Source organism: Hordeum vulgare, chromosome 7H (genome assembly GCF_904849725.1).
Source record: "Hordeum vulgare subsp. vulgare chromosome 7H, MorexV3_pseudomolecules_assembly, whole genome shotgun sequence".
Taxonomy (NCBI): domain Eukaryota; kingdom Viridiplantae; phylum Streptophyta; class Magnoliopsida; order Poales; family Poaceae; genus Hordeum; species Hordeum vulgare.
In genome coordinates, this window is record NC_058524.1 from 109,810,853 (window position 1) to 109,835,539 (window position 24,687).

The following is a 24,687-nucleotide window of genomic DNA, read 5'->3' on the forward strand; positions in this document are numbered from 1 at the left end:
TCAAACACATCTTTATCAATTCCCACTAAAATCCAACCCGACCTCTCCCTAGGAGGATCCCAATGCCACTATTTATTTAACACTTAAAGAGTGTAGTTTATTTTTAAGAAAAAATGTTTTGTAGTTTCTAAAAGACCAATAAAACCCAACCTATTATCATTTATCATTTTCCTAACATATCTCTTGCGGGTATCTTGTCTCAAATCTCTCACAATTTAATCTAAAGAACCTCTCACATTACAACTTTGATGGACCTCAGACATGAGTCCGGAAGAAGGTTTCGGGGAGTCGTGTTAGAACTCGAAGCTTGTAACATTCACTCCTCCCCACCAGGGCTCCCTAAGAGCATCTCCAACAGACGCGCTAAAAGGAGCGCGCGCGCGGTAAACCGCCATTTTAGCGCTTGGGACGGAATGACGCGCTCCAGCGGCGGCGGGAAAACAGCGCGCGCGCGAAAAGGCGGCAGCTCGCGCGCCATTTTTGCCGCGCCGCTTCGCGCGCGCCTATAAAAGCGCAGCGCTGCCGCTCCCTCGCGCCGCCACCGCTCCACTCTCTCTCTCCCTCTGCCTCTCGCGCCACCGCCGCTCCAGCGCGCCGCCATCGCTCCAGCGCCCCGCCCCCGACGCGCCACCATGCCGCCGTGCCGCCGTTCTGCGTCCAGCTACCGCGACGTCCGCGAGCGCCCCAACGGCGAGTTCTACGCCGAGATACGCTCCGGCGATCTCCGACTTAGCCTCGGCACGTACGACACGGCGCACGAGGCCGCCCGCGCGTTCGACGCGGCGGCGTGGCGCCTAGGCAGGCCGCGCCGCCAAATGAACTTCCAGGACGTCTACACGCTCCAGCAGGCGTTAGACGTCGCCTCGCCGCCTCGTGTAAACTCCGCACAAGATCGTGCGGAGCACACTTCGCGGCAGCGCCGCCTCCTCGTCGCCCAGGAGGACGAGCGGGTCATGGCGACCCGGAGGATGTCGCCTACGAGCAGAGTTATTGGGCAAGGCGCCGCGAGGAGGAAACGTGCCGGAGCCGCGAGGAGCGGTTGGACAGGCGTCGGCGGAAGGCATTGACGAGTGCGCAGGCCGACCTCGTCAATGCAGGCGGGAGCTCCTTCTTCACTGAAGAAGACGAGCGTTGGTTCGACATCTAGCTGTCAACCTCTGACGACACCAACGACGATGATGATGGTGCAGATGATTGGAGCGACTGGGATTAGTTTTTATGTTTTCGAACTATCTAGCACCGAATTATCTATCTATCTTTTCGAACTACCTATCAAGTTGCAATCTATGTAAAATAACTTTGTATGCTTTTTATTTGAATGCAATCTATTTAAAAAATGGTTTGCGCACGCTGCATTTTTTGGATCTGCTGGAGCGGCGCGCGCTGCATTATAGCCTGGAGCATGCGCCTAACCCCACGCTAAACCAGCCGAAGCGCGCGCGGCAAACGCATTTTTTGGGCGCGGCGCGAAGCGCGGCTGTTGGAGATGCTCTAACATAATAATAGGTCGCGCTTCGTCAAGAAGATTGAACCTAATATTAAAATATTGTTGCTTTTATTTTTGTCCGTACGAACGCACTAAAGCTAACTCTACTTACAATTGCATTACGAAGAATACCTCTACTTGGGAGTTGTTTTCATAACAACAAGCCTACAATTACACCTTGTTTTATTTCGTTGAGATGGTCCTAGATTTATGAAAAATGAATTCGATGGTGAAGTGTTAGTTTCCACGTTAAAAATGTATCTGTCATCTTGAATAGGAATCGTGATTCCACTCCGACGCAGACATTTAGGGCCTGTTTGGGACTGATTCAATTCATCAAAATCTGCTTCACTTCATCAAATTTACTTTGAAGCAGTTTCATACAGAAGCTATAGCACTTTTAAGAGAATGTTTGGCTTCTATCTAACTCCAGCTTCAAAAATAGAAAATCTGATAGAAACAATCTATTTGATTGGTTGAGGGGAAATAAACGAAGGGGTATCCACTTACTGGTGGCAGTGGTGGGTAATTTCCCCCCAACTCTAGCTTCTAGAGTTTTTTGAAGCACCCTCAGGAGCTTCATAAAAACTTTGAAGTTCTATCCCAGATTCTGGATTTTTTGCGGAACGACATATCGTGGAGCTACCCCGTTTGGCTTGTCTTTTTTGAAGCAGAGCTGAATTTTAAGAAACAAAGCAGTCCCAAACAGGCACTTATTTTTCGAAAACAAGACCCCAACCTAATTCTTCTTTCGTCCGATTCTTCTCGAATCTTGAGGATCGGAGAAAGAACTCGGCCTCTCACAATTTTCATTTGAGGTAACAAACCATGGCCCCAACGAAGCTGAAAGCCCATCCCACCGGGTACCCGGCCCTCGGCCCTCGGCCCTCACTCATTTCCACCAGCTAAAACTGGTAACCCCCTCCCCCCGCCCTCCACAAGACAGCGGACAGAGAAAAGGAACTAAAAAGAAAAAAAAGGGGGAAGAAAAAGGGGGCAAGCAGTGCACAGGTCTAGTGGAAAATGGCGGAGGCGGCGTGCTCGAGCTCGGGCACGTAGCTCACGCGCAGCTCATCGTTCCCCGTCGCGCTCTCCGGAGACCCCGCGCCGCCGCCGGCGACCGCCAGCTCCCCCGTGCGGCGGCTCTGCGTCTCCACCCGTCTCGTTCTCCCGCTAGGGTTTTCCCCGATCCCCAATCACTGTAAGCCGCGAAGACTTGTCTCGCTAGTTTCCTTCTGGTTAGAGATCACGGGAGCGTGCGCGTGGTCTCCGAGTGGGTGGATTTGGAGGCCGCGGTCTCGGATTTTGAGCGATCAGTGTAGCTCTGTTCTCAGCTAGGGTTAGTTCGTAGAAGCATAAGTTGGGAACTGAAATTCGTGGAGCCTTATGTGATTGGGTCAGCGAGCTGCTTCTCTAGCGAGAATTTATAAGCTCTGAGCGCGCCATGCGGTGCAATTGGCCTATTCTGTGCAATAATCCCATCTTTAAACATTTCGTCTTTTTCCCGGTTCGATAGGGATTTTTTGGGTGTTACTTGGGTTTAGTCCTTGTGTGCATTGCCTAGTCATGACCTGATTGGTCAGCTTTTGGTTGCATTTAATTGGTCTGCCAATTGTGTTATAGGGTGGGATGTCTTGTTAGTGAAGCTTGATCAGTATCATGCACCTGTTTGCTTTTCTCAAAGAGTGGCACTATTTTTGTTAGACCAAATGAGTGACGCTATTTCGTTGTTATTCACAAAATTTGTGGCATGTGGAGCGGTCCCACGCTATCATGAATCAATATTTACCATTTTTTTTAACTTTAGCTGAGCATATAGTGATATCTCTGCTGCTTTCTTCAGAACAGCTTGAATGCATGCCATTTGTGATGCCTGCTATTAATTTACATAGCATTAGATGTGGTGAACATGGAAATTCTATAGCAACTCTTTTGGAAGTTCTGTTATTGGTAGCCATGTAACTGTAGAGTATGCCTGTTTGCAATTTACTAAACCTGCTGCTCTGCATTAACAGTTTGCGTCTACAAAAATTAGCTCTGAAATTCATGCTTGTGTATCTGTACTCAATGTACTGTATTTGATGATTGAACTCTATCACGTTTGTTTTCCTACATTAACTACTGGTGTACTGGTTTGCCTCTTATAACTTATAAGTGTTAGTTGGATTACGATTTATTTATCTTCTTTTTGATTAAATCTTATTTTGATGGGAAGCAGAGTTTGAAAATGGCTTCATCACAGCATGTTGAAGTGGAGGCTGCGAAGCTACTTCAAAAACTCATTCTGGAATCGAAGGATGAGCCTGCTAAATTAGCAACAAAACTTTACGTGGTATGCAGCGCAACCAATATATAGGACATGAAAAGCTTTAACTCAACCATAACCTTGTTTCTTTGTTCAATGTTCTAGATATGTCAACATATGAAGTTAAGTGGAAAAGAGCAGTCTCTTCCTTATCAGGTCATATCTAGGTAAATATTTCTTTTGTCCTTGGCTATCTTTTTGGAAGTTTTTCTTTGCCATCAATTTTACTGTAAATATTAGTAAATTTCTGTTCGAAAAATACTACTCCTGCCGATCCATATTAAATTGACACTTGTTTAGTACAAAGTAGTACACATGTTGTCTTCTTGTTATTCTTTACTTGATAATTGTTGATGTGTTGTTCTTATGTTCAGAAGTTCTACTTATTGGTATATGATGCCATCATCAAACTAGATTTCACACATCAGTTAGTACTCATTGTCAATTGTGGAATAGTATACAAGGAGGGGCCATAACCTTCTAAATGCTGTTATAGCGAGGTTGTAACTTGGTACTTTCCCTAGGTACTAAATGTTGCACCAACTAGTTTAGGCGGGAAAATAGGAATAAGCAGAAAAACCAGAGTCTCCTGGACACAGGCTCAATGAGGGAGGGGGGAGAATATTGAAGCTCACCGATGGACACTTCCCTCATCTATGTAGTGAACTGTTAATACACACTTACACAGTAGTATGATATCCACAACCCGAAAATGCATGGGCAAATTGGAGTTCAACATCCTTCCTCTGAGCAGCCTTTCTCATGGAGATGGAGATTGAGGAAGGAGAAAAGTCGTTGGAGGATGGCAAGAGGGAGTGGCACGGAAGTGCAAGTAGGAGTAAGATGGGAGTAACGAGTTGTCATTTGGAGGCTTACCCTGATAATATTTTTCTTTTGGTTGACATGTTAGCCTGTAGTAATAGATCTCGATTCTTGAAATCCTCTTTCCTTGATGGGAGTAGCGAACTTTGTAAGACTATTTGATTGTGTTTGGCTAGGCTGTGTATTTTCTGAAAGCAGATGCAAGAGATGTTCCGTGGGAAAGCTGCTATGGACTGTGTGCTGTGAGAAAGCTGTGAGGCCATCTGGCAAACTAGCTGTCTGAAATGCGGCTGCGGGGATAGATGTCTGAAATACCCCTAAAAGCCGAGACATTGGATACATACTGTTTAATGATAAAAACATCATTACAGGTTAACCTAGTTCATAAGTATAGCTATTCAACCAATTACCTAGTTAATTATTTCATGGAGTTTTTGAGTTAATGCATATTAACGAAAATGTATATAGCTTTACATATCACAAAATAGACGCACTAGTGACATACAAATTTTACATATCAATACACACATTAATCTGGGGCCAGTCTGACCATAGGCTACTATTGTCATACAACATAAACATATCACCAAAAAAATGCAGCGGTCGTACACATAGTTCAAAAAACGCCAGGCTTTAATTGTGCGTTTTGCCACCGCCTTGCGCTTTTCTGACCAAAGTGCATGCTTATGCGCAATTATGCGCAGATTAAGTGCAGTTATGCGCTAGGCGTTTTGTTATCGCCTAGAGCCTAAGCGCACTTAAGCGCTTGCTTAGGCATGCCTTTTTTAACTATGGTCGTACGTCTCGAGTGGGGCAAATCTGGAGAAAGGAACAACATGTACATGGGCGAGGGAAGCGGCAGTGGTACACCTTGAATGGGGGATATAGCACAAGAGGTCGGGCAGCCATGGTCGGCGGCGGCCTTGCTTGTCTGAGTAGCCTTGGACACTGGTGGAGGTAGATGAGGGGGTGGGGGCGGAGCGGAGAAGAGGAGGCTGATTGACTGAGGTGGATGAAGGATGGAAGCATCCGACGGCGGTCTTGCGGCGGCGTGCCGTCAGCGACATAGGAGTCAGTTGGTGACCAGCAGCTGGCCGGTGGCGCTAATGAACCCTAGAATCGCCAGAGGTGTGGGACGAGAAAAGGGCCTCGCTCTATGGGCTTGGTAGAGATGTCTCTCGTGGACATACTGGCTGGATTATTTCGGCGGCAAAGGTGAGTAATTTCATCTCAAGTGGATGCAGGTTTGGGAACAATGCAGGCAAAGCCAGAAAAGCACCTCTTCGACCACTTTCACTCGTATGTGTTTTTTGCGATGGCTTTCAAGGGAATCGCGTTCGCTCGTTTTACCATTTGGTTGCGATTTCAGCTGTGAAGGAGAGAAATCTGCAGTGAAAGCCAAACCAATTGCAGCCTTTGCCTTAGACAATTTACGAGTGTAGAACCTTGAGCGCACCTTTTGTCTGGAATCAATCATCAGTATTGTCAACTGAAGCTATCGTTTTCCATAAATTTGGGGTTGTTTTTGCACCAAAATAATTAAGTATCTTTTGTTTGGTAGAGATTATACTCCATTATGATATCGAGTGCGTTATGGTTTATACTCTATAGTAGGTGGTGTCAGATGATTTACCAAATGTACTGTTTTCAACGTGCAGTATATGTTTAATAATATACAAATAATCCAGTTTGGTTAGGTCTACTTTACCTGAATGTTTGTAATTTTAAAGGACAGAATTCTGCGTATGTCAGAAAGTTCTATCAAACTTCCAAATTTTCTGTAGCTTGACTTCTCTCCTCTTTCCAGTTACTAAGATGCCCGTAACATCCATAATTTTTGCCTGCAGGGCCATGGAGACTGTTGTAAGTCAACATGGAATTGACATGGATGCATTGCGATCATCACGAGTTCCATTTTCTGGCGGTACACAAGCAGTAGATGCTAGTGGCGTTATGTCGAAGGATAAGGAGATCATTGGTGGTCAGTCTTCCATGGTTGGAAGTGATGCATCCCAGAGCAGCGGTCAAGCTGCATTATGGCATTTGCCACCAGGTAACCAACCAACTTGAAAAGGAAACTGCAGTCACTGTTTTGGGGATGTGATATGATTTTCCATATATTATTAGGTTCAGCAGATATGACAAGGCCTGGGGTGTATATTCCAGGCAGGGTTCCAGCAGGAAATAGGGGTGATGTCGCAGGATCTGATATTCATCAAGGATCCATGTCGCAAAAGAGTGGCAGGTCCTCTGGAGTCGAAAGCCCTGCAAGTCTGCAAATGGAGGACACTAGATCTATGAATTCACATGATTCTTTGAGGTCTGATGAAAAAACAAACAAGAAAGCTTCCTCTTCCAAGAGAAAAAGGATGGATTCAAAAGCAGCAGGGGATATGCAATCTGAAGAAAATTCAAAATCAGATGGTATCTCAAGTGGACAAAATATTAGAAAAAGGAAACAGGTTGGCAAAGCTGGTGCACAAGGTCAGCCCTCCAGGGGAGCTGAGCCTGAGCAATCACATAAACTGCAAGGTGCTACTGCTCAGGTGCCACCCTTACCTGGTGGTGCATCATTTTTCAGGGCTCACCAGGAAGGTCCACCAGCTTCTGCTGGGAGGACTATTGACAATACTAAACCATCAAACCCGTTTGCAATGTCACAAGTTTCAAATTTTGCTGAAGGGCTGGCTTCTGGTAGTATCCCCACTGACTTGCAGAAAAGTATACTGGGAGGAACAAATATGTTTAACGCTGGTTTTGGCTGGAATCAAAGTCCACAAGGTTCAGTTATTAAGAATACTCAAGGTTCTGTTGCCAACTTAATGCGGCCAGGAGTTAATGTTGAAGGTACTTCCATAAAAAAATAATGACATAACAGCATTGTGGAAGACTTGAATTACAAATATTTACCTTAATGAGCTTGCTTACACTGCAGGGAAAATTAATATAGGGTCACAAGGAGCTTTTAACCCTACTCCCACATCGCAGATGGATTTCCCCAAAATCCCTCCTTACATGTCTTCTTCCTTTGGAGGTGGCTCACAGTTTCTGGACAAGGGCAAGGACTCGGCTTCTGGCAATACTGGCACTGAACTTCATTCTGCTGCTAAAGTTGGAGTTAACACGGGGATTGCGCATGTAAGGCCTGTAGTTTAATCCTTAAAGACCCAGGGTGTTAACATTCTATTTCGGATACAGTTTGGCCCTTCTAAAAAACCTTTTAATTGAAAAGCTAAAATTTGTTGCTGTGTTCGCCAGAGTTAGGTAGCTTGTTACAGAAGTGCCTAGTAGTAATGGTATAGTGCAGGGTATTTGATTGCATAAGATTGTAATTGAGCTTCGAACACAGTGTATTGCATTCTGGTTTCGTGTATGTCTATTTGCATGCCTTGATAGACTTTCTGCCAGGTATAGGTTGATCAACCAATAAATAAGCTGTTTCTGCCTGCAAGATTAAGAATATTCTTGTCTGGCCATTTAGTGATATGTTAATTGATTTCTTTATCTCAAGTAGCGGTGCTTTATTTGATGCATCCATGTACTATGACTTTGCAGGGCAGTCCAATGCAAGAAAGGCAAAATATTACCAGAGCACCACAGAGGGCCGAATCATCTTTGCAAGAAGCCAGACTGTCTTCGCTCCCGAATAGAAATGTTGGGCCGTATCAAACATCTCACATCTCTCCAAACACACCATTCAAAGAACAACAGTTAAAGCAGCTCCGAGCACAGTGCTTAGTGTTTCTTGCATTCAGGTACATGCTTAGAGCAATGTAGGATGATTGGTATCCGAAGTTCATCTCTGTAGCACTAATGTAGCTACACTTTCTTGTAGAAATAACATGCAGCCCAGAAAGGTGCACCTTGAAATTGCCTTAGGTGGAGGCCCCACTGCAGAGGGTAAGACCTAAGAACAGAAAACATTGTGTGAGTTAGCAGGGTTTCTGTACTGATGATGAGCTTATAATTAAATAAACAGGTGGCAGCGTAGGTCAGGGAGGTAACGAGAGCAGAATGGCTGATGGTTCTGCAAGGGAAAACGGAAACAGTCAGGAAAACTCTGCTATTTTCGGCAGCCAAAGTGATATGTCTAGACTCCCATCCACATCCGCAGGCAGCATTGCAGAGGCTGATTCTTCACTGAAGGACTCGGAAATTAAGAAGAAGATCAATATCGCTGAACATGAGAAGTCATCGATGGAAATAGAAAATATCCAGCAAGCTGTTGTTATGCAGGGAACTGGTTCAAGTTCTGAAATGCGTTCCCAAGAAATAGCATCCCCTGCGCCATCTGGACCACAGCAGTCATACTTTCAGGGAGATAAAAGAAGAAATGCCCCTGAGACCTACAGGACGGATGCAGAAAATTTGAACAGGAATTTAAGTTTCGGAGGCCAGGGACCATCTTCTTTGGGTGGTAATAGACAACATCCAAATTTGGAAGCTGCTGTTTTGACCAAAGATCGATTACAGGATGAAGCGTCTAAAGAATCATACCCATCTTCGAGGCTTCATCATATGCCTATTGATGGTTACAACTCCAATTTACCAGGAAAGGATCTAACCCCAGATACAGATAGAAATGAGGTTGAACATTGTACCCAGATTGGGGAGATGTCTGATCGATCGGCCGATGAAGGAGATGATGATCTATTTGAGCATGATGGTTTTGCATCAACTCCTCCAAAACACACAATGACTGAAAAATGGATCATGGATTATCAAAAGAGAAAATATGGAGAAAATGAAAAGAAGGTATTAGAGCAGCAGAAGGCACATAAAAGGATGTCAGCATCTTATCAGAAGTTAAAGGTCTCTCTCTGCCTTCCTCACATTTATTCTGGAGATGGGGAAGTGTGCTTTAGAAATACCGTGTACTCCCTCCGTAAAGAAGTATAAGAGTGTTTAGAGGGAGTACATATTTATGAGTTTTTGCGAGTTCCTGTTTCATATGTTCAGTTTTTCCTCACTGTAGCAGCTGTAATTGTTGATTGCAAAATTTTAAGTTGTTTATCCTACAGGAAAGTGTTAGTTCATCTGAAGATCTTACTGCAAAGACAAAGAGTGTCATTGAATTGAAAAAGCTTCAACTTCTCTCACTTCAACGTCGTGTGCGCAGGTTTGCTTGCCAATGGAGATCATCAGTCTTCAGTTTCTCTCCCTTGCGCTTACTGTATGTTTCTATGGCTGTAACTTCCTATTCTAATTTCTTGCTTATATTGGGCAGTGAATTCTTGTTAGACTTTTTCAAGCCTAATACAGCTGATTTGGAGCGTGTAAAAGCAGTAAAGAAACACCGGCATGGACGCCGTGTGAAACAGCTTGAAAAAATTGAGCAGAAAATGAAGGAGGAAAGGCAAAAAAGAATACGCGAGAGGCAAAAAGAATTCTTTGCTGATATAGAGTCTCACAGGTTGGATAACTATATTTGATTCTTCATTCTGATCCCTTTAGTATAGAGACGTTATTTGAAAATATTCTTACGCTATATTCTCAAGTATTTGTGGCATCTATATTATGATTTATTTTCTCACTGAGCAACTGATGGATCTCCACTTGTACAGTACTGATGATTTGGGGTCTATTTGCCAATGCAGTGGCTATCAAGCTTTACTTTCGTTTTGGTATTGTGTATAGGCTAATATCATCTGCATTAGAGCCACAACAAAAGCAGTTTACATTATTCTTGCAGCTAAATAAAGTCCATGGTGGAGCACAGCAAAAACAAGCTGGCCCTTAAATAATCAAACATAAGTAAGCTAATCTGAAATAAGTAAATGGTGTCTTCTTAAGTAAACATGTTGCTAAAAGAACTGGATCGGGATAACTGATTCAACCTAGTCACCTTTGTAAACGCTGTCTGTCTGTGTTTACACCCCCTCAACATTTTGCCCATGTCATTTGGTAATAATGCCTTGCCTTTGTAATTTGCAGAGAGAGACTGGAGGATAGTTTCAAGGCTAAAAGAGAGCGTCTAAAGGGTTTCAATCGATATATTAAAGAGTTCCACAAGAGGAAAGAGCGAATTCATCGGGAGAAGCTGGATAGGATCCAGCGGGAGAAAATTAACTTGCTTAAGAACAATGATGTCGAAGGGTATCTTAGGATGGTCCAGGTGAGTCTTATTTGCTTTGTTTCTCATCATGTTCTTCTATATTATTAACCCTTCACACGTCAAAAATTAAAGCTTAACCCTTCATTTTAGTTTCTCAATATTTATTGGACGAAGTCACATCTGCTAAGTATTGCTGCTTTGCAGGATGCAAAATCTGACCGTGTTAAGCAACTACTACGTGAGACTGAGAAATATCTACAGAAACTTGGGGCCAAATTACGAGGTGACAGCTCAATGGATGGCCGTTCTTATGTTTCCGGTAAGGGCGTCACTGCAAACGATGTTGAAGACGAGAGCTACCAGCCACAGGTTTTATTATCTCTTTGTTTTAGTCAACGTCTAGGTGCATTTTTGTTGAATATTTACTTAATTCTGTTCTTCTTCCAGAATTATCTTGAGAGCAACGAGAAGTACTATCAGTTGGCCCACAGGTACTACATGGATTGAATAGACTTTAATGCTTCCTTTTTTGAATCCTTATCTGTGTCTGCCTAGCGTAAATTATTTACTACCTAACTTTCTAATCATCCATCTTATTCATACTTTTTTTTGAACTTTTCCATCTCATTCTTACTTCTTTGCTATTGAACTTCCTAATTCTTTTCTTTTGAGATTACTGAACTTTCTAATTCCGCTTTGTATTCATACATATTTGTTTATTTTTTCTAGTGTGAAGGAGATTGTAAATGACCAGCCTACTTATCTTAATGGTGGAAAATTGCGGGAGTAAGTTGTGCTGCTATTTTCCCTTTTTATTACCTCCTTTTCATTTAAGTTTGACATTATTGTTACCGACTTGTTTCCTGCTACAACCTGTTTAACCATCCAGTACACATTTCCTTGAGCCATCACTTGCTGCATTACAGGTACCAGATGAACGGTTTGCGTTGGCTGGTTTCATTGTACAATAATAATTTGAATGGAATTTTAGCTGACGAGATGGGTCTTGGTAAAACAGTTCAAGTAAGATCCAGTACAGCGCCATCTCAGCATTTATTGTTTGGCTTGTATGTTATCTGATCTAAACAAGTGTCTGAATTCTGCTTACGCTGCCCTTGCTACTTTGTCAGGTAATCTCTTTATTGTGCTATCTTATGGAAACAAAAAATGACCGGGGCCCATTTCTTGTGGTTGTACCATCCTCTGTTCTTTCTGGATGGGTATCTGAACTCAACTTCTGGGCACCTAGTATAAATAAAATTGCTTATTTTGGTCCTCCAGAAGAAAGGCGCAGACTGTTCAAGTAATTCTGAATTTACAGTTCTATCCTTTGTCACAGTTCATGTGAACATTTTATTAACCAAGCTAATTTTTTCAGAGAGATGATTGTTCAACAGAAGTTCAATGTCCTTTTGACAACATATGAGTACTTGATGAACAAACATGATAGGCCAAAACTAAGCAAAATACAGTGGCACTATATAATAATCGATGAAGGGCACCGTATAAAGAACGCGTCTTGTAAACTCAATGCTGATCTGAAGCTTTATCGGAGTTCTCATCGGCTATTGTTGACAGGAACACCTCTGCAGGTTCTAAAGCTTGCACTTAATACTTTCACACTTGATCCTGTATTTGTTACTTTTCAAGGAGGGTCTCTGTATGAAGTATTCTATTATGCATATATGTCAATTTGCTAACTTCTTGTAACTTCTTCTTGAAGAATAATCTTGAGGAGCTGTGGGCACTTTTGAACTTTTTGTTGCCCAATATATTTAACTCATCTGAAGATTTTTCTCAGTGGTTTAACAAACCATTTGAAAGCAATGGTGATAACTCAGCTGATGAGGTAAAGCTGCTGTTTTTCACGATACAGCATTGTTTTCTTGGAAGGAAACTGTGTTTGACTCCAATCATCTTCTTTCTTAAAAGGCCTTACTTTCAGAAGAGGAAAACTTGCTGATCATAAACCGTCTTCACCAAGTTCTTCGGCCCTTTGTACTCCGAAGACTTAAGCATAAGGTATTGATTTTATTTGCTATCTTTATGCTTGTGTTGAGATCACTGACACTGTAGCAATTCACCATGCAATTTATTTGAAATTCCAAGTCCCAATAGGAGATCTATGCTATGCTTAGCTATTCAACCTTATTACCTCAAACAGAGGGAGTTCCAACCTTCCAGAATTCCATCAACTGATGACATTGGCAGAACCCTTCTAACCGAAACCTAGTAATAATAGGGAGAGAGATAAGAGAATAATTGCTTGATGTCTTTATTGATGCGAGGGCCTAGCCTTATATAGCTGGCTACATAGATATATGGAAACAAACTAACAATCTTGGAAGCTTATCTAGTATTTAAAAAAAATCTAATAACCAGTAACCAACTAGAGATAAAATTTGATACGTACTCCCTCCGTCCCAAAATTCTTGTCTTAGATTTGTCTAGAAATGAAAGTATCTAAATACTAAAATGTGACTAGATACATTCATATCTAGATAAATCTAAGACAACAATTTTGGGACGGAGGGAGTATCTGCTTAAGGCATACCAGGGGGCTAGACTTTAGGCGTTGGCTGTCTGCCTGACCCCACTTGTCACACATATTGTTTGAGTAGTACACATGTTCCTTAAATATGTGTGACCTATCAGGAGTTGACAGATACTCACAGCATGTAATTTGGCTTTCAGTATTTCAGCTGATTCAGTAGACTTTATATGTTCCATTTGGTGGGATGATCATATTTTTGTATTCTACGAATACTGAGCTGGGCATTGCAGTTGTGAAGAGCTAAATATTGTCCATAACTAGGTTCAACAGCACAAGCAACACAATATAGCAACGTCAAACTGGTTCTTGTTAGCTTTGTTGCTCTACATGGTCTGTAATTTAAAAATTCTATGGGCAAGGTTTCTCTATGTGCCTGTACACATCCATCTAGCTGCCTGAATGCCAAAAATGTTGCTTATCCTGTTTCTCAATATATGCCACTTAGGCATATCAGTACAAACACAGTCAGGCTCAAGTTTGACCACCAACACATCAAAAACATCTAGATTTTTACATCAGAACAACACGGTAGCCCTTCCACTAGAGTTGCTCTATAAGTTGTAGATGCTTTTATGAATGTGGATTTTCTCAACTAGTTGCTGCCGTAACCTACTCTACCCATCGCGAAAAGTTCTAAAAAGATGTGAATTTCGTAGATGTACAGTTTGCTATAATATGTGCAGCTGACAAATGACCATTTGTGTTGTGAGAGAAATCAAGAGATTAGTGTCTAGTGTAGCAACTATATGTGCACACATTTGTGTTTGTTCACACATGGTCACACTCACTCTTAAAGCACATGTGCGAGTATGTTGTACATCTATGACTTTTTTTTCTTCACTTTTTGGCGAAAGCATTAAGTGCTTTTCATGTTCTCATTTTTGTGAAATGCACAACATATAATTTTGCCAACTACTACTATACAAGCATATAATCATTAAGACCATGAACAGGAAAGCATCTTCATTGATAAACGGTGAGTGCCTCCATATTTCTTAGCTTATGATTACTGTAAAAGGTACCACCTCTGTTCCTAAATGTAGATGTTTTTAGAACTGCAAAAACGTGTGACATTTATGAACAAAGGGTGTACGTGCAAGGCATGTAGAGTATACGATTCGAAAAGATAGGCGAATCGGTCAATTAATCGGCCTATAAGTCAATTAATTGGCTACTCGGTAATCCACTGAGTAGGGATTAATTGGGCAGTTAATTGATTTATCGGCCGATATTCTGACAATACTTAATTATGATAATTTCGACCGTGAAGGACACAACCATAACCGGTGACATGGCTTGGTGTAGACGTGCAGAAGTGCCACAAAAGCTAAAAGGCAAGTTCTATAGAACTGCGGTTCGACCTGCAATGTTGTATGGCGTTGAGTGTTGCCGACTAAAAGGCGACATGTGCAGCAGTTAGGTGTGGTGGAGATGCGCATGTTGAGATGGATGTGTGGCCACACAAGGAAGGACCGAGTCCGGAATGATGATATATGAGATAGAGTTGGGGTAGCACCGATTGAAGAGAAGCTTGTCCAACTCCGTCTGAGATGGTTTGGGCATATTCAGCGCAGGCCTCTAAAGTGTCCGTAAAGAGAGATCAGAAGGACCGGAGTATCACCAAACAACTAGCCATGGACAGGGGTGCGTGGAAGCTTGCTATCCATGTGCGAGAAGCATGAGTTGGTCGCGAGATCTGATGGGTTTCACCTCTAGCCTACCCCAACTTGTTTGGGACTAAAGGCTTTGTTGTTGTTTGTTTGGTTGAGCCCCCCCGCCGCACACACACGTGCGCGGAGAGTATTGACTGTACGATTGAAGGAAACAGGAAGACCTAATTCTTTTGATTTTCTGTCCGTTCAGTTTGTAGCATCCAGGGTCCAGCTTTCTTGGTTTTGGCAGGAGTACTGTAGATGGTGTGTAAATCAAGTTCAGAACTGCTGTTTACAAGTAGTAGAGATTACGATTACTTTAAGTTGCAACTTAGTTAAAAAAAAATGTCCATGCCCCCTTTTCTCTTGGTTTTGAATTGATTTTTGTTTAGACTTTAGAACCGTTGGTGTCGAATAAGTTTGAAAGAAGCACCAATCATTGGAGCTCCAATGATTTGTACTTCTTTCAAACTTATTCAACATCAGCGGTTCTAAAGTCTAAACAAAAAGCTACTATTGTGAGGCTGTGTGGGAAACTAGCTTGTCAGGTTGGGGATTTGATATTGTTTCCCAACTGGTTCCTCATCTTTGTTTGTATGATTGTATCTAGATCATTTGGATGGTGCAATAGTTTCAATTGTGTTTTGCCGTCTTCAGGTTGAAAGTGAATTGCCGGGGAAGATTGAAAGACTTGTAAGATGCGAGGCATCAGCTTATCAGAAACTTCTAATGACAAGGGTGGAAGACAACCTTGGTGGAATTGGAGCAGTTAAGGTGCGTAGCGCGTGACTGTTCCTAGTTGTTTACTTTAATGTTTCACTTGTCAGATATTTCACAGGTTCTTATCTGTAATATGTGTCTTAAATTTTTTAGGTCCGCTCGGTGCACAATTCTGTCATGGAATTGAGGAACATATGCAACCATCCATACCTTAGCCAACTTCATGTTGAGGAGGTAGAGCATGATTCTGCCCCGTCGCTACATTCTGGCTATTTTTGTTTCCTCTTGGGCATCACCAGCCATCTGGATTCTCTATGCAGATTGAGGGTCATCTACCGAGGCACTACCTGCCATCTATTGTGAGGCTGTGTGGGAAACTTGAGATGTTGGACAGATTGCTACCCAAACTCAAAGCTACTGGCCATAGGGTAAGTGGATTTTACTGGCAGTTTGGTAGGTTTGTAAAGATCTACTCGTATGTTACATGAATTGTATTTTCTCGAACAAGTCACACATCGAACTTGCATTATCTAAGTTGAAGTTGTCGTTCCTTCCTTGGCATTCAGGTTCTACTTTTTTCTACAATGACAAGATTGCTTGATGTGATGGAGGATTATTTGGTATGGAAAAAGTATCAGTATCTTCGGTTAGATGGACACACTTCTGGGCATGAGAGAGGAGCACTTATTGATAGATTTAATGATCCTGATTCTCCAGCTTTCATTTTCCTGCTAAGGTAAATCTTGGTTCAGTATATTGTGGTGTAGGAGGTATTATATAAATAGAACATAGTAAACTCATGAATCCTTATTGACCAATTTAATTAATTAATTAATATTCGATATCTAAGGCCTATTCCACCCCTGTTTTCTGTAGTATCCGAGCAGGAGGTGTTGGTGTCAATCTTCAAGCAGCTGATACTGTCATAATTTTTGATACTGATTGGAATCCTCAGGTAGCTAAAGTTCCTTCAGTGTTGTCACTCTATGTTGTAAGGTTTGTTTTACATACATATATGATATATCTTTTCCTTGATTATTCCAGGTTGACCTGCAAGCACAGGCTAGAGCCCACAGAATTGGTCAAAAGAAGGAGGTTCTTGTTTTACGTCTAGAAACTGTAAGTGTTACACTGCTCGCACGAGTTTCTGGAACACGCATTAATAACCTGTAGGTCCGTAGCTGACTAATTTTATCATATAACTCACATTTTTCTTGAAAGCTTGTCAATCATACCTGGAAATGTCCTTTGTTTTATTTCATTTTGTGTATTTAGGTCTTTTTTGGTATTTAATATTGCTTGTTTCCAGATTTACTCCCTCCGTTCCTAAATATAACTCTTCTTAGAGATTCCACTACGGACTACATGCGGATGTATATAGACATACTTTAGAGTGTAGATTCACTCATTTTGCTCCGTATGTAGCCCGTAATGGAATCTCTAAAGACTTATATTTAGGAACGGAGGTATATTATTCAAGAAATTAGTGAAATATAGTTACAAGAAAAGTGCCTGGTCTATCTTTGTTGTATTGTAGCTGGGGTTTTCCTCTCTTTGCGCCAATTTGTGGTTGTGTTGCTGCGCTGCTTTGGAACCTAGCTATAGGGATCTTTACTGTTCTCTTGTATATTTTGGCGATATAACTCCAAATGAAGTTACTCTCAATTGCTCCCTCCGAGAATTCACTTCTGAATATCTGTCCATGGAGAATATCACGAGTGTAGTTATTGCTGTGTTTCCAGTCTCTGATCTTACTTAAATGCTTGGTATCTGTCAATTAGTAGGGGTACGCATGGTCACTTCTCATTAACTCTCTCAGATTTAGTGCTCTCTTTGTCCATGCGCTTGGTATGCAAACAGATGAAGTAACTATCCATATGTGGAAAAAGGTGCTGCACTAGCTACCAGATCGTGACTGCTCTCTACGGAGCCTTCGTCTTCTTGGCTGTTTATTTTTCTAAGCTTGGACAGAACCCACTAGCGATTTATGAAAATGCCACAAATATGATAGGAATAAATGCTGCCTGTTATGTTCTAACCAGAACAATGCATTGTATTACTTCAACTGAAAATTTCAATACGCCTGCTCCTGACTTGGATGTACCTTGTTGAATTTTAAGGTCCGAACTGTAGAAGAGCAAGTCAGGGCTTCGGCAGAACATAAATTAGGCGTTGCTAATCAGAGTATAACTGCTGGATTTTTCGACAACAACACAAGGTCAATTCTTCTACTCGGTTAAGATTCTAGCTTTTCTAGCTCTCCTTTTCCTTTCCTTCATGCTAGATAGTAACAATTGCAGTGCTGAAGATCGGAGGGAGTATCTTGAGTCACTTCTACGTGAGTGTAAAAAGGAAGAATCAGCTCCAGTGTTAGATGATGATGCTCTGAATAATATTCTTGCCCGCAGGTAAGACTGAGTTTGCTGTTAGTATTATTTAAGCATTGTTTTAACAAGCTCTGTCACTCCTGATACTTTATCTACTTGCATGACATATCGCTTTTCTCTCCTTGCAGCGAAGATGAGATCGACATATTTGAATCTATTGACAAGCAAAGACTAGATGATGAAATGGTATAGTAAATTCCTTTACTTTGTATTCCCTCCATAAAGAAATATAAGAGCGTTTAAGATCACTAAAGTAGTGATCTAAACGCTCTCATGTTTCTTTACAGAGGGAGTACTACATGTTTATTTCTGCTAATATTTTGTGCATGCCAATTTGATTCTTGTATCTCTTGTAGGCTATATGGCTAAAGGTTGTTCAGGATGGTTCAGTTAGTGGGCTAGACCCCTCAGTATTGCCCTCCCGTCTTGTGTCTGATGATGATCTGAAGCCCTTCTGCGATGCTATGAAGATTTATGAGTCGTCAAATGTAAAAAATGTGAAGGTAAATGTGAGGAAGAAGGGTGAGCTTGGCGGCCTTGACACAAAGCATTATGGAAGGGGAAAACGTGCCCGTGAGGTCAGTTGCATTATCATCTTTTTTATGTCTCTCTATTATTGGTTGAAGTATTTGTTTGCTAATTCATTATATATCCTTTGTAGGTCCGGTCTTATGAGGATCAATGGACCGAAGAAGAATTTGAAAAACTTTGTCAGGCTGAATCTCCTGACTCACCTCCACCTGGTGGTGTATTGAAGGAATTAGATATCTCTAAAGAGAGTAAGTTGGAGGTACCTGCAGAAAGTTCAGTGGATCCAGTCGAAGCCAAAACGGTACCAGTCCTGGCTGTTCCAGACTCCTCACCACCAGTCTCGGCTGTTCCAGACTCCTCACCACCAGTCCCGTCTGTTCCAGACTCCTCACCACCACTCCCGGCTGTTCCAGACTCCTCACCAGCTAAACGACGAAGAGGTAGACCTAGAAGGTCAGACGTTTCAGTATCTCCTGTTATGTCCCCAGCAAAGGCTGTCCAACAAGAAGCAGGAACTACACTCGGTAGTTCTGCACCAGCAAGTACCATCGATTCTGCAGCACCAACTACTACCATCCATTCTACTGGTCCAGATGTTACCATCCATTCTACTGCACCAGTTGCTGCCACCAAACCAGAGATTGGTACAGAAGTTAAGGCTACTGCTTTTGTTCCTGCTGTACCATCTGCTACCATGAAACCCGAGATTGGCACTGATGTTAAGGACCGTGTTTTGGAAGGGCTTATAGCAAAGAAAGTTGGTCCGGAGGTAGAGAGCGGTCATGACCCAGTAGTTGCTAGTGCAGCCCCTCATCCACCAGCTCCTGCTACATCTAGAGGCAGAAAGACGCAAGCAGTTGAAACCCCTCGCAGACGAGGCCGAAAACCAAAATCTCTTTCATCATCTAGTGCTGGTGATGTTAATATATACCCTGTGGTTGCAATTGGTAGTGGACCTACTTCTGTGGGTTCTCCATATCCTCAAGGGGATATGCCCTCATCACATGCAAGTGCCATGTCAAGATTTCAGAAGGATTTGGTTACAGATAGGCCTGTTACATCATTGCCAGAGGGAGTTAAGGGCATCTCCGCCCCTGAAGGTACGACGACACCTGTTCCCGAAGATAAACACACTGGAACTGTAATAAGCTCAGACAATGCCAGCTCACTGATGCCAAAGACCATTCACAACGAAAATGTTGGATTTGTTCAAGCGAGCTCTGAGCAAGTTTTTTCTGCATCAGTACCTACTTTAACTTCTGTCTCAGGTGGAATATTGAAAGCATCACATGTTCTCTTGGCAGATAAGCCTGCTGAGAAGCAAAGTGCTTCACGCCGTCGCAGAAAGAAAGCGCCTGGTGGTGAGGATACTGGAGTAAGCACTAGGCAAAGAGCAGCTATGAAGAAATCTTATGGTATTCCTGGTACCACCGACAATGTTGGTGCGGACATGAGCACAGCTGAGAAGCTAGGAGCAGTGAATGTAAAAGATGGCAGTCCACTTAAAGATACTCCCAAGGAATTACCAAATATGAATTCTCCTCCATATGACAAGTCTGGGTATGACTCTCAACCAAGAACACCTATAGCAATTCCCATTAGTGAAGCTGCGGTTCCTGGTGGTTTCGGTAATGCCCATGTTGCTTATTCTGATATAACTCCCAGGATATCTACCAATCCTGATGTTCAAGATAAACCATTAAATCTGCACATAGGAGCATCTCTAGCCGCAGCCTCACAAGCTCAAGTGCCATGCAAGACAGGGAATGACCATGTTGCAGTGTGTTCTGTGGTCACTACCACTCATTCTGAAACGGTTACTGAAAAACCATTGCTAAATCCTGTTAGTGAACCAGCAAATGTCCAGTTCGAAGCACCTAGTTCTTTACTTCACAATTCAGGTAAAAACACCAGTATAGAGATCAATAGTGTCGCTCCCAGTAAGGCATCAGGTAGGAGGAGGAAAGGTCCTGCCTCCGAACCACGCACCAGAAGTAAAGCCGCAACAGCTGCATCTGAACGTCGTGCTCGACTAGCTGGATCAAAACAGACAGGTGATGCGAGAAAAGTAGAAATATTGGCAATCCCTAGCACGGCGGTTTGTGTTTCTTCAGTTGAGCAACAGGAAGCAGCCCCGGCAGAGGCTCTCACTGCTTCTGTCTGCGAAATGCAGAAGAATGCTGAGAGTCAGGCACATGGTGGAATGTCTACTCCGATGGGGATACCAGATGCCAAGTTAGAGCCCCCAAAGCAAATTGCTACCCAGTCAATTACAGCATGTAGCAGTTTTACCACTCAGACTCCTACACTTCCTATATCCAGAGAAAGTAATCTTTCCATGGGTGACAAGCAAGGTTCTCTCCCTCTCTCTCTCTCTCTCTCTCTCTCTCTCTCTCTCTACTGTTATTATTCATTGTTTGGTAGTAACAATGGCTCATGCTGATGCACATGATGCCTTTTTCAGGTCTTGGAGTTCATACCATACATGGACAAACAAAGATGGTTTTGGCTGCAGAGCTGGCATCTGCAAATGATGAAAATAAGCTGCATGAAGTACATGATAAGACTGCTGATAGCAATATGCTCCAACGTAGTGCGGCACAGGATACACTCCATGATAAAACTGATAGCATTGCTGGTTTGAACCTAGCCTCTCGTCATAGAATTGGTGATTTGGAAATGGAAAAGGATAATTCTAATACAGTGATGTTGCCAAACTGCCAATCCCCTTTTGATGCCTCAGTTAAGGATATTAAGGATACTCTTTCCCCCACAGAAGCTGATGTCAGTGATCTGCAAAGTGAGGCTTCTGCTATTAATGTGTCTAGTCTGAAGCAAGATACTACGGCAGTTGAAGCATTGCACACTAATTCTGGAGGTTGTGCTAATCATCTGCCTGCTGCTTTACAATCAACGGACTCAAACCAGTGTGCAGACCGGAAAGAAAGTTCAGAGAACAGTGACTCTGAACTTTTTGCATCCGGGAAGAAAACAGAGGAAATGGAAGGAACTTTGGATAAGAATACAGATTACAATCTTACTCAGACAAATGAAGATTCTCACAGTATAGCTTTAGGAAGGCATTCTCCTTCAGAAGACAAAAAAGAGGACAGTTGTGCCCATGTAGTTGATGGTGGCTTGTTGGGAAGCAAACAAACTCTTCCCGAAATCGTTTCTGCTATAAATACTGATGGTTCTGAGGAAGCACTTAATGCTTCATCTACCTGTTCGAATAAAGATGCCAGCATGTTAGAAGTTGGTGCGTTTACAAATGATGCCACCTCTGTTTGTGAAGTAACGAAGGATCCTGAGAGCCATGCATCAGTGTCAGTACTGGCCTCTGCTGCTATGAGCACTGGTGATGGCTGTGAGGAAGTTAACAATGTTCCATCCACCCATTCTGACAGGGAGGACAACATGGTAGAAGTTGATGCGTCTAGAAATGATGCTACCTCTGTTTGTGAAGCACGCAAGGATCCTGAGAGTAATGTATCTGGTGAGTTGCCAATGCCAGTGGGGCTATCGGAGCCCGAGTTAGAATTGCAAATCCAATCCAAATCTTCTAGTCAGTCTAGCTCAGTAAATGCTGATGAAACAAATGCCAGTATCAACATTCGGACTACTTCACTGGTAGAGTCAGAACAAAAATCACCCAGAAATGGTGCACATGGTACTCCCTATCTCTATCCCCTCTTTCCCCCTCTCTCTCGTACGAACCATGATCCTGTGCACATTCCCCACAGTGTATGCTGATTGTTATTCTTATCCAGATAGTGTATATTTTTTATGTTTTTCTAGAGTTGAAAGAAGGGATGGAAGTGGCCGGGCCTAAGATTGTGTGCGCCATACAAATGCCGAGTCCTGATGGTAAGAATATGCTCTGTTACGTTCTGTTGTATTGTAGTAGAGACAGGCCAGGGTCTCATGCACGTCTGCACCTTTTCAGGTTCTGAGGCTCATAGTTTGGCACAACTGGAGATGGTTTCGGCTGCAGAACAAGCATCTACGAAAGGTATAGGCTGGTTCTAAATTTCTGAACTAACTAATGTGCATGGTCAATACTCATAAGTAGTTTATCTTACATATGTACAGATGATAAAGAAGATAAGACGGTTGATGTAAACTTGCCCACTTGTCCAAGATATCCAGATGGTGAGGGTGAAAAGGACCATTCCCCTAAAACTATTTTGGCAGGCAGCCAATCTTTTTGTGAGGCCTCAGATAAGGACGTTGCCCCAATGAAAGATGATCACACTGATCCGCAAAGTGAAGTTAATGTTGTTGGTATGAATGGTGCCAACCAAGACTCAGCTGAAACCGAAGCGATGCTGATTGATGGTGTCCCCAAAGGATCTTCAAGTGACTTGCCTGCTGCTTTACGATCGACCGATTCAAATCAGCTGGCAGAACAAGATGGGTTAGAGAATAGTGCCTCTATATCTGCTTCTCCGAAAGAACATGAGAAATTAAAAGAAACTTCTGATGAAATTGGTGGTGGCAATTCCAGTCGTAGGCGGACTGATGATGATTCTCATTTTATGAATTTAGTTGGTTATTCGGAAGACTCAGATGAGGACGATTCTGTCCAGGTAGCTGATGTTGGTGATGTGGGATGTAAAGAAACTACTCCTGATGGCATCTCAGCTGTCGCTAGAGAAGCAGAACCAGGAGATGGACCCTGCACAGAGCCTACTTGTGAAACTGCTGTTCATGTGAACGAATGCAGTGCGGAAGCTGCTATTTCTGAGGATGGTCACGCCACAACGGCCCTTGGCAGCGTCCGAGCGTCTTCAACGGAACTAATGAATTTGGAGAGTGTATCTGCTTGCAATGTTCATCAAAACCCTCTGAACAAAGAACTTAGTTATGCTGTTTCAGTAACTCCTGACTCTGTTGAGCACGATGACACAGTAGTACCTGTGGCTCTCCAGGAAGGAGCTGCTGTCGCTACAGAACCAGAAGCAAAGAAAGAGGTCGACGAACCTACCCAAAATGAAAATGTTGAGCCGGCTGCTATAAAGCCAGAGTTTGTGGAGCATGCTGGTACAGAAGCTGATCCAAGTAAAGAAGCATCTATACCTCAAGAGAAAACCACTGTAGCCTTGGTTGCAGGACCGGAAAAAAATGAAGAAGCAGATGCACCTACTCAAGTCGAACCAGTTGCCTTAGTGCCAGATTCCGTGGAGCATGCTGGTACCAAAGTTGATCAAATTATAGAAACGTCTGTGGGTCTCCCAGACGAAACTTTTGTTGTACCTGGTACGGAACCAGAAGAGAAGAAGGTAGAGGCATCCGCTCAAGAGGATATTGCTGAAGCAGTTGCCGCAGAGCCAGAACCTGCTGGAACCCAGGAAAATGCAGAAGCTTCTACTCAGCCGAGTCCTATGGAGATAGAGGGCGTGGTAGCAGAGGCTGGTGAACTTCCAAGCACAGAGAGAGGGGACAACGATGTGACCATAGAACCAGAAGAATCTGATGCCTCAGCTGCTGCTGCTATGAAGGAACCAGAGGTGCTGAGCACTGAACCAGCACCTGATGGTGAAAATGCTAAGCTTGGAGAAGCCGAAGCTGAACAGCTGTTGCAGCAACCTTCATCATGTGAGGCTACGACAGTCACAGAAGAGCTTCCCAGCACAGTGGGAGCGAAAACGGATGGAACTTCAGACGTGGGAGCGAAAACGGATGGAACTTCAGACGTGGGAGCTGATGAGTCTCCTGCTGTCGTGGGAGAGGAGGTGCTCAACACTGAAGCTGCTCCTGATGATAAGAACGCAAGGCCGAACGAGCCAGGTATGGCGCAATCGCCACCTTTGCCGGAGGAGGGTAAGTCCGTTGCCGCTGGCGAGCCTGCCAACCTTGAGGGGTTGGAGGCTCCTAGCGCCGACTCGCAGCCTAATGATGGAAAGTAGTTAGTGTGCATAAATGGAAGCAGATGTTGGCCGCTGCCGTTAGATCAGACAGAGCATGGTTGGGATCAGCCATTTTGCCACCAAGAGGAGAGAATGAAACTAAGTACTGTAGACTTTATGCAAATGTTGTATGTAGAACATAATTATGAAACCCGTTGTATTTAGAGGAGCTGTTGATGCGTAAGTTCTAACTACCTAGTCCCTTTGCAATACTAGTACCTTGTTGCACCTGATGCAATTTGTTGAGATCCTCTACGGCAGTACTG

General features: G+C 43.0%; 1 protein-coding gene and 1 pseudogene across 2 annotated transcripts; one reads left to right on the forward strand and one right to left on the reverse strand.

The window, feature by feature from the left end:
* The window catches only part of LOC123408423, a 36,502-nt pseudogene extending 35,901 nt beyond the window's left edge, over positions 1–601 (reverse strand).
* Positions 602–2,428: 1,827 nt separating this feature from the next.
* LOC123413476 (chromatin structure-remodeling complex protein SYD-like) lies at positions 2,429–24,654 on the forward strand. 2 transcript variants are annotated; one of them, XM_045106415.1, is made up of 35 exons: positions 2,429–2,687; positions 3,705–3,818; positions 3,897–3,958; positions 6,461–6,666; positions 6,741–7,460; positions 7,549–7,751; positions 8,169–8,368; positions 8,449–8,513; positions 8,593–9,425; positions 9,635–9,732; positions 9,841–10,026; positions 10,548–10,728; positions 10,873–11,037; positions 11,116–11,159; positions 11,398–11,454; positions 11,595–11,691; positions 11,799–11,971; positions 12,047–12,260; positions 12,392–12,517; positions 12,601–12,690; positions 15,532–15,648; positions 15,748–15,828; positions 15,915–16,022; positions 16,161–16,330; positions 16,471–16,549; positions 16,639–16,713; positions 17,715–17,812; positions 17,895–18,002; positions 18,110–18,167; positions 18,338–18,559; positions 18,643–20,866; positions 20,977–22,182; positions 22,311–22,379; positions 22,459–22,524; positions 22,605–24,654. In XM_045106415.1, exons 2-35 carry the CDS (start codon positions 3,714–3,716, stop codon positions 24,419–24,421), a joined length of 10,323 nt encoding a protein of 3,440 aa, XP_044962350.1. In that variant the 5' UTR covers positions 2,429–2,687; positions 3,705–3,713; the 3' UTR covers positions 24,422–24,654. The 2 variants fall into 2 exon arrangements, with proteins under 2 accessions (XP_044962350.1, XP_044962351.1); XM_045106416.1 differs by having other exon boundaries at positions 6,780–7,460.
* The last annotated feature ends 33 nt before the right edge of the window (positions 24,655–24,687 follow it).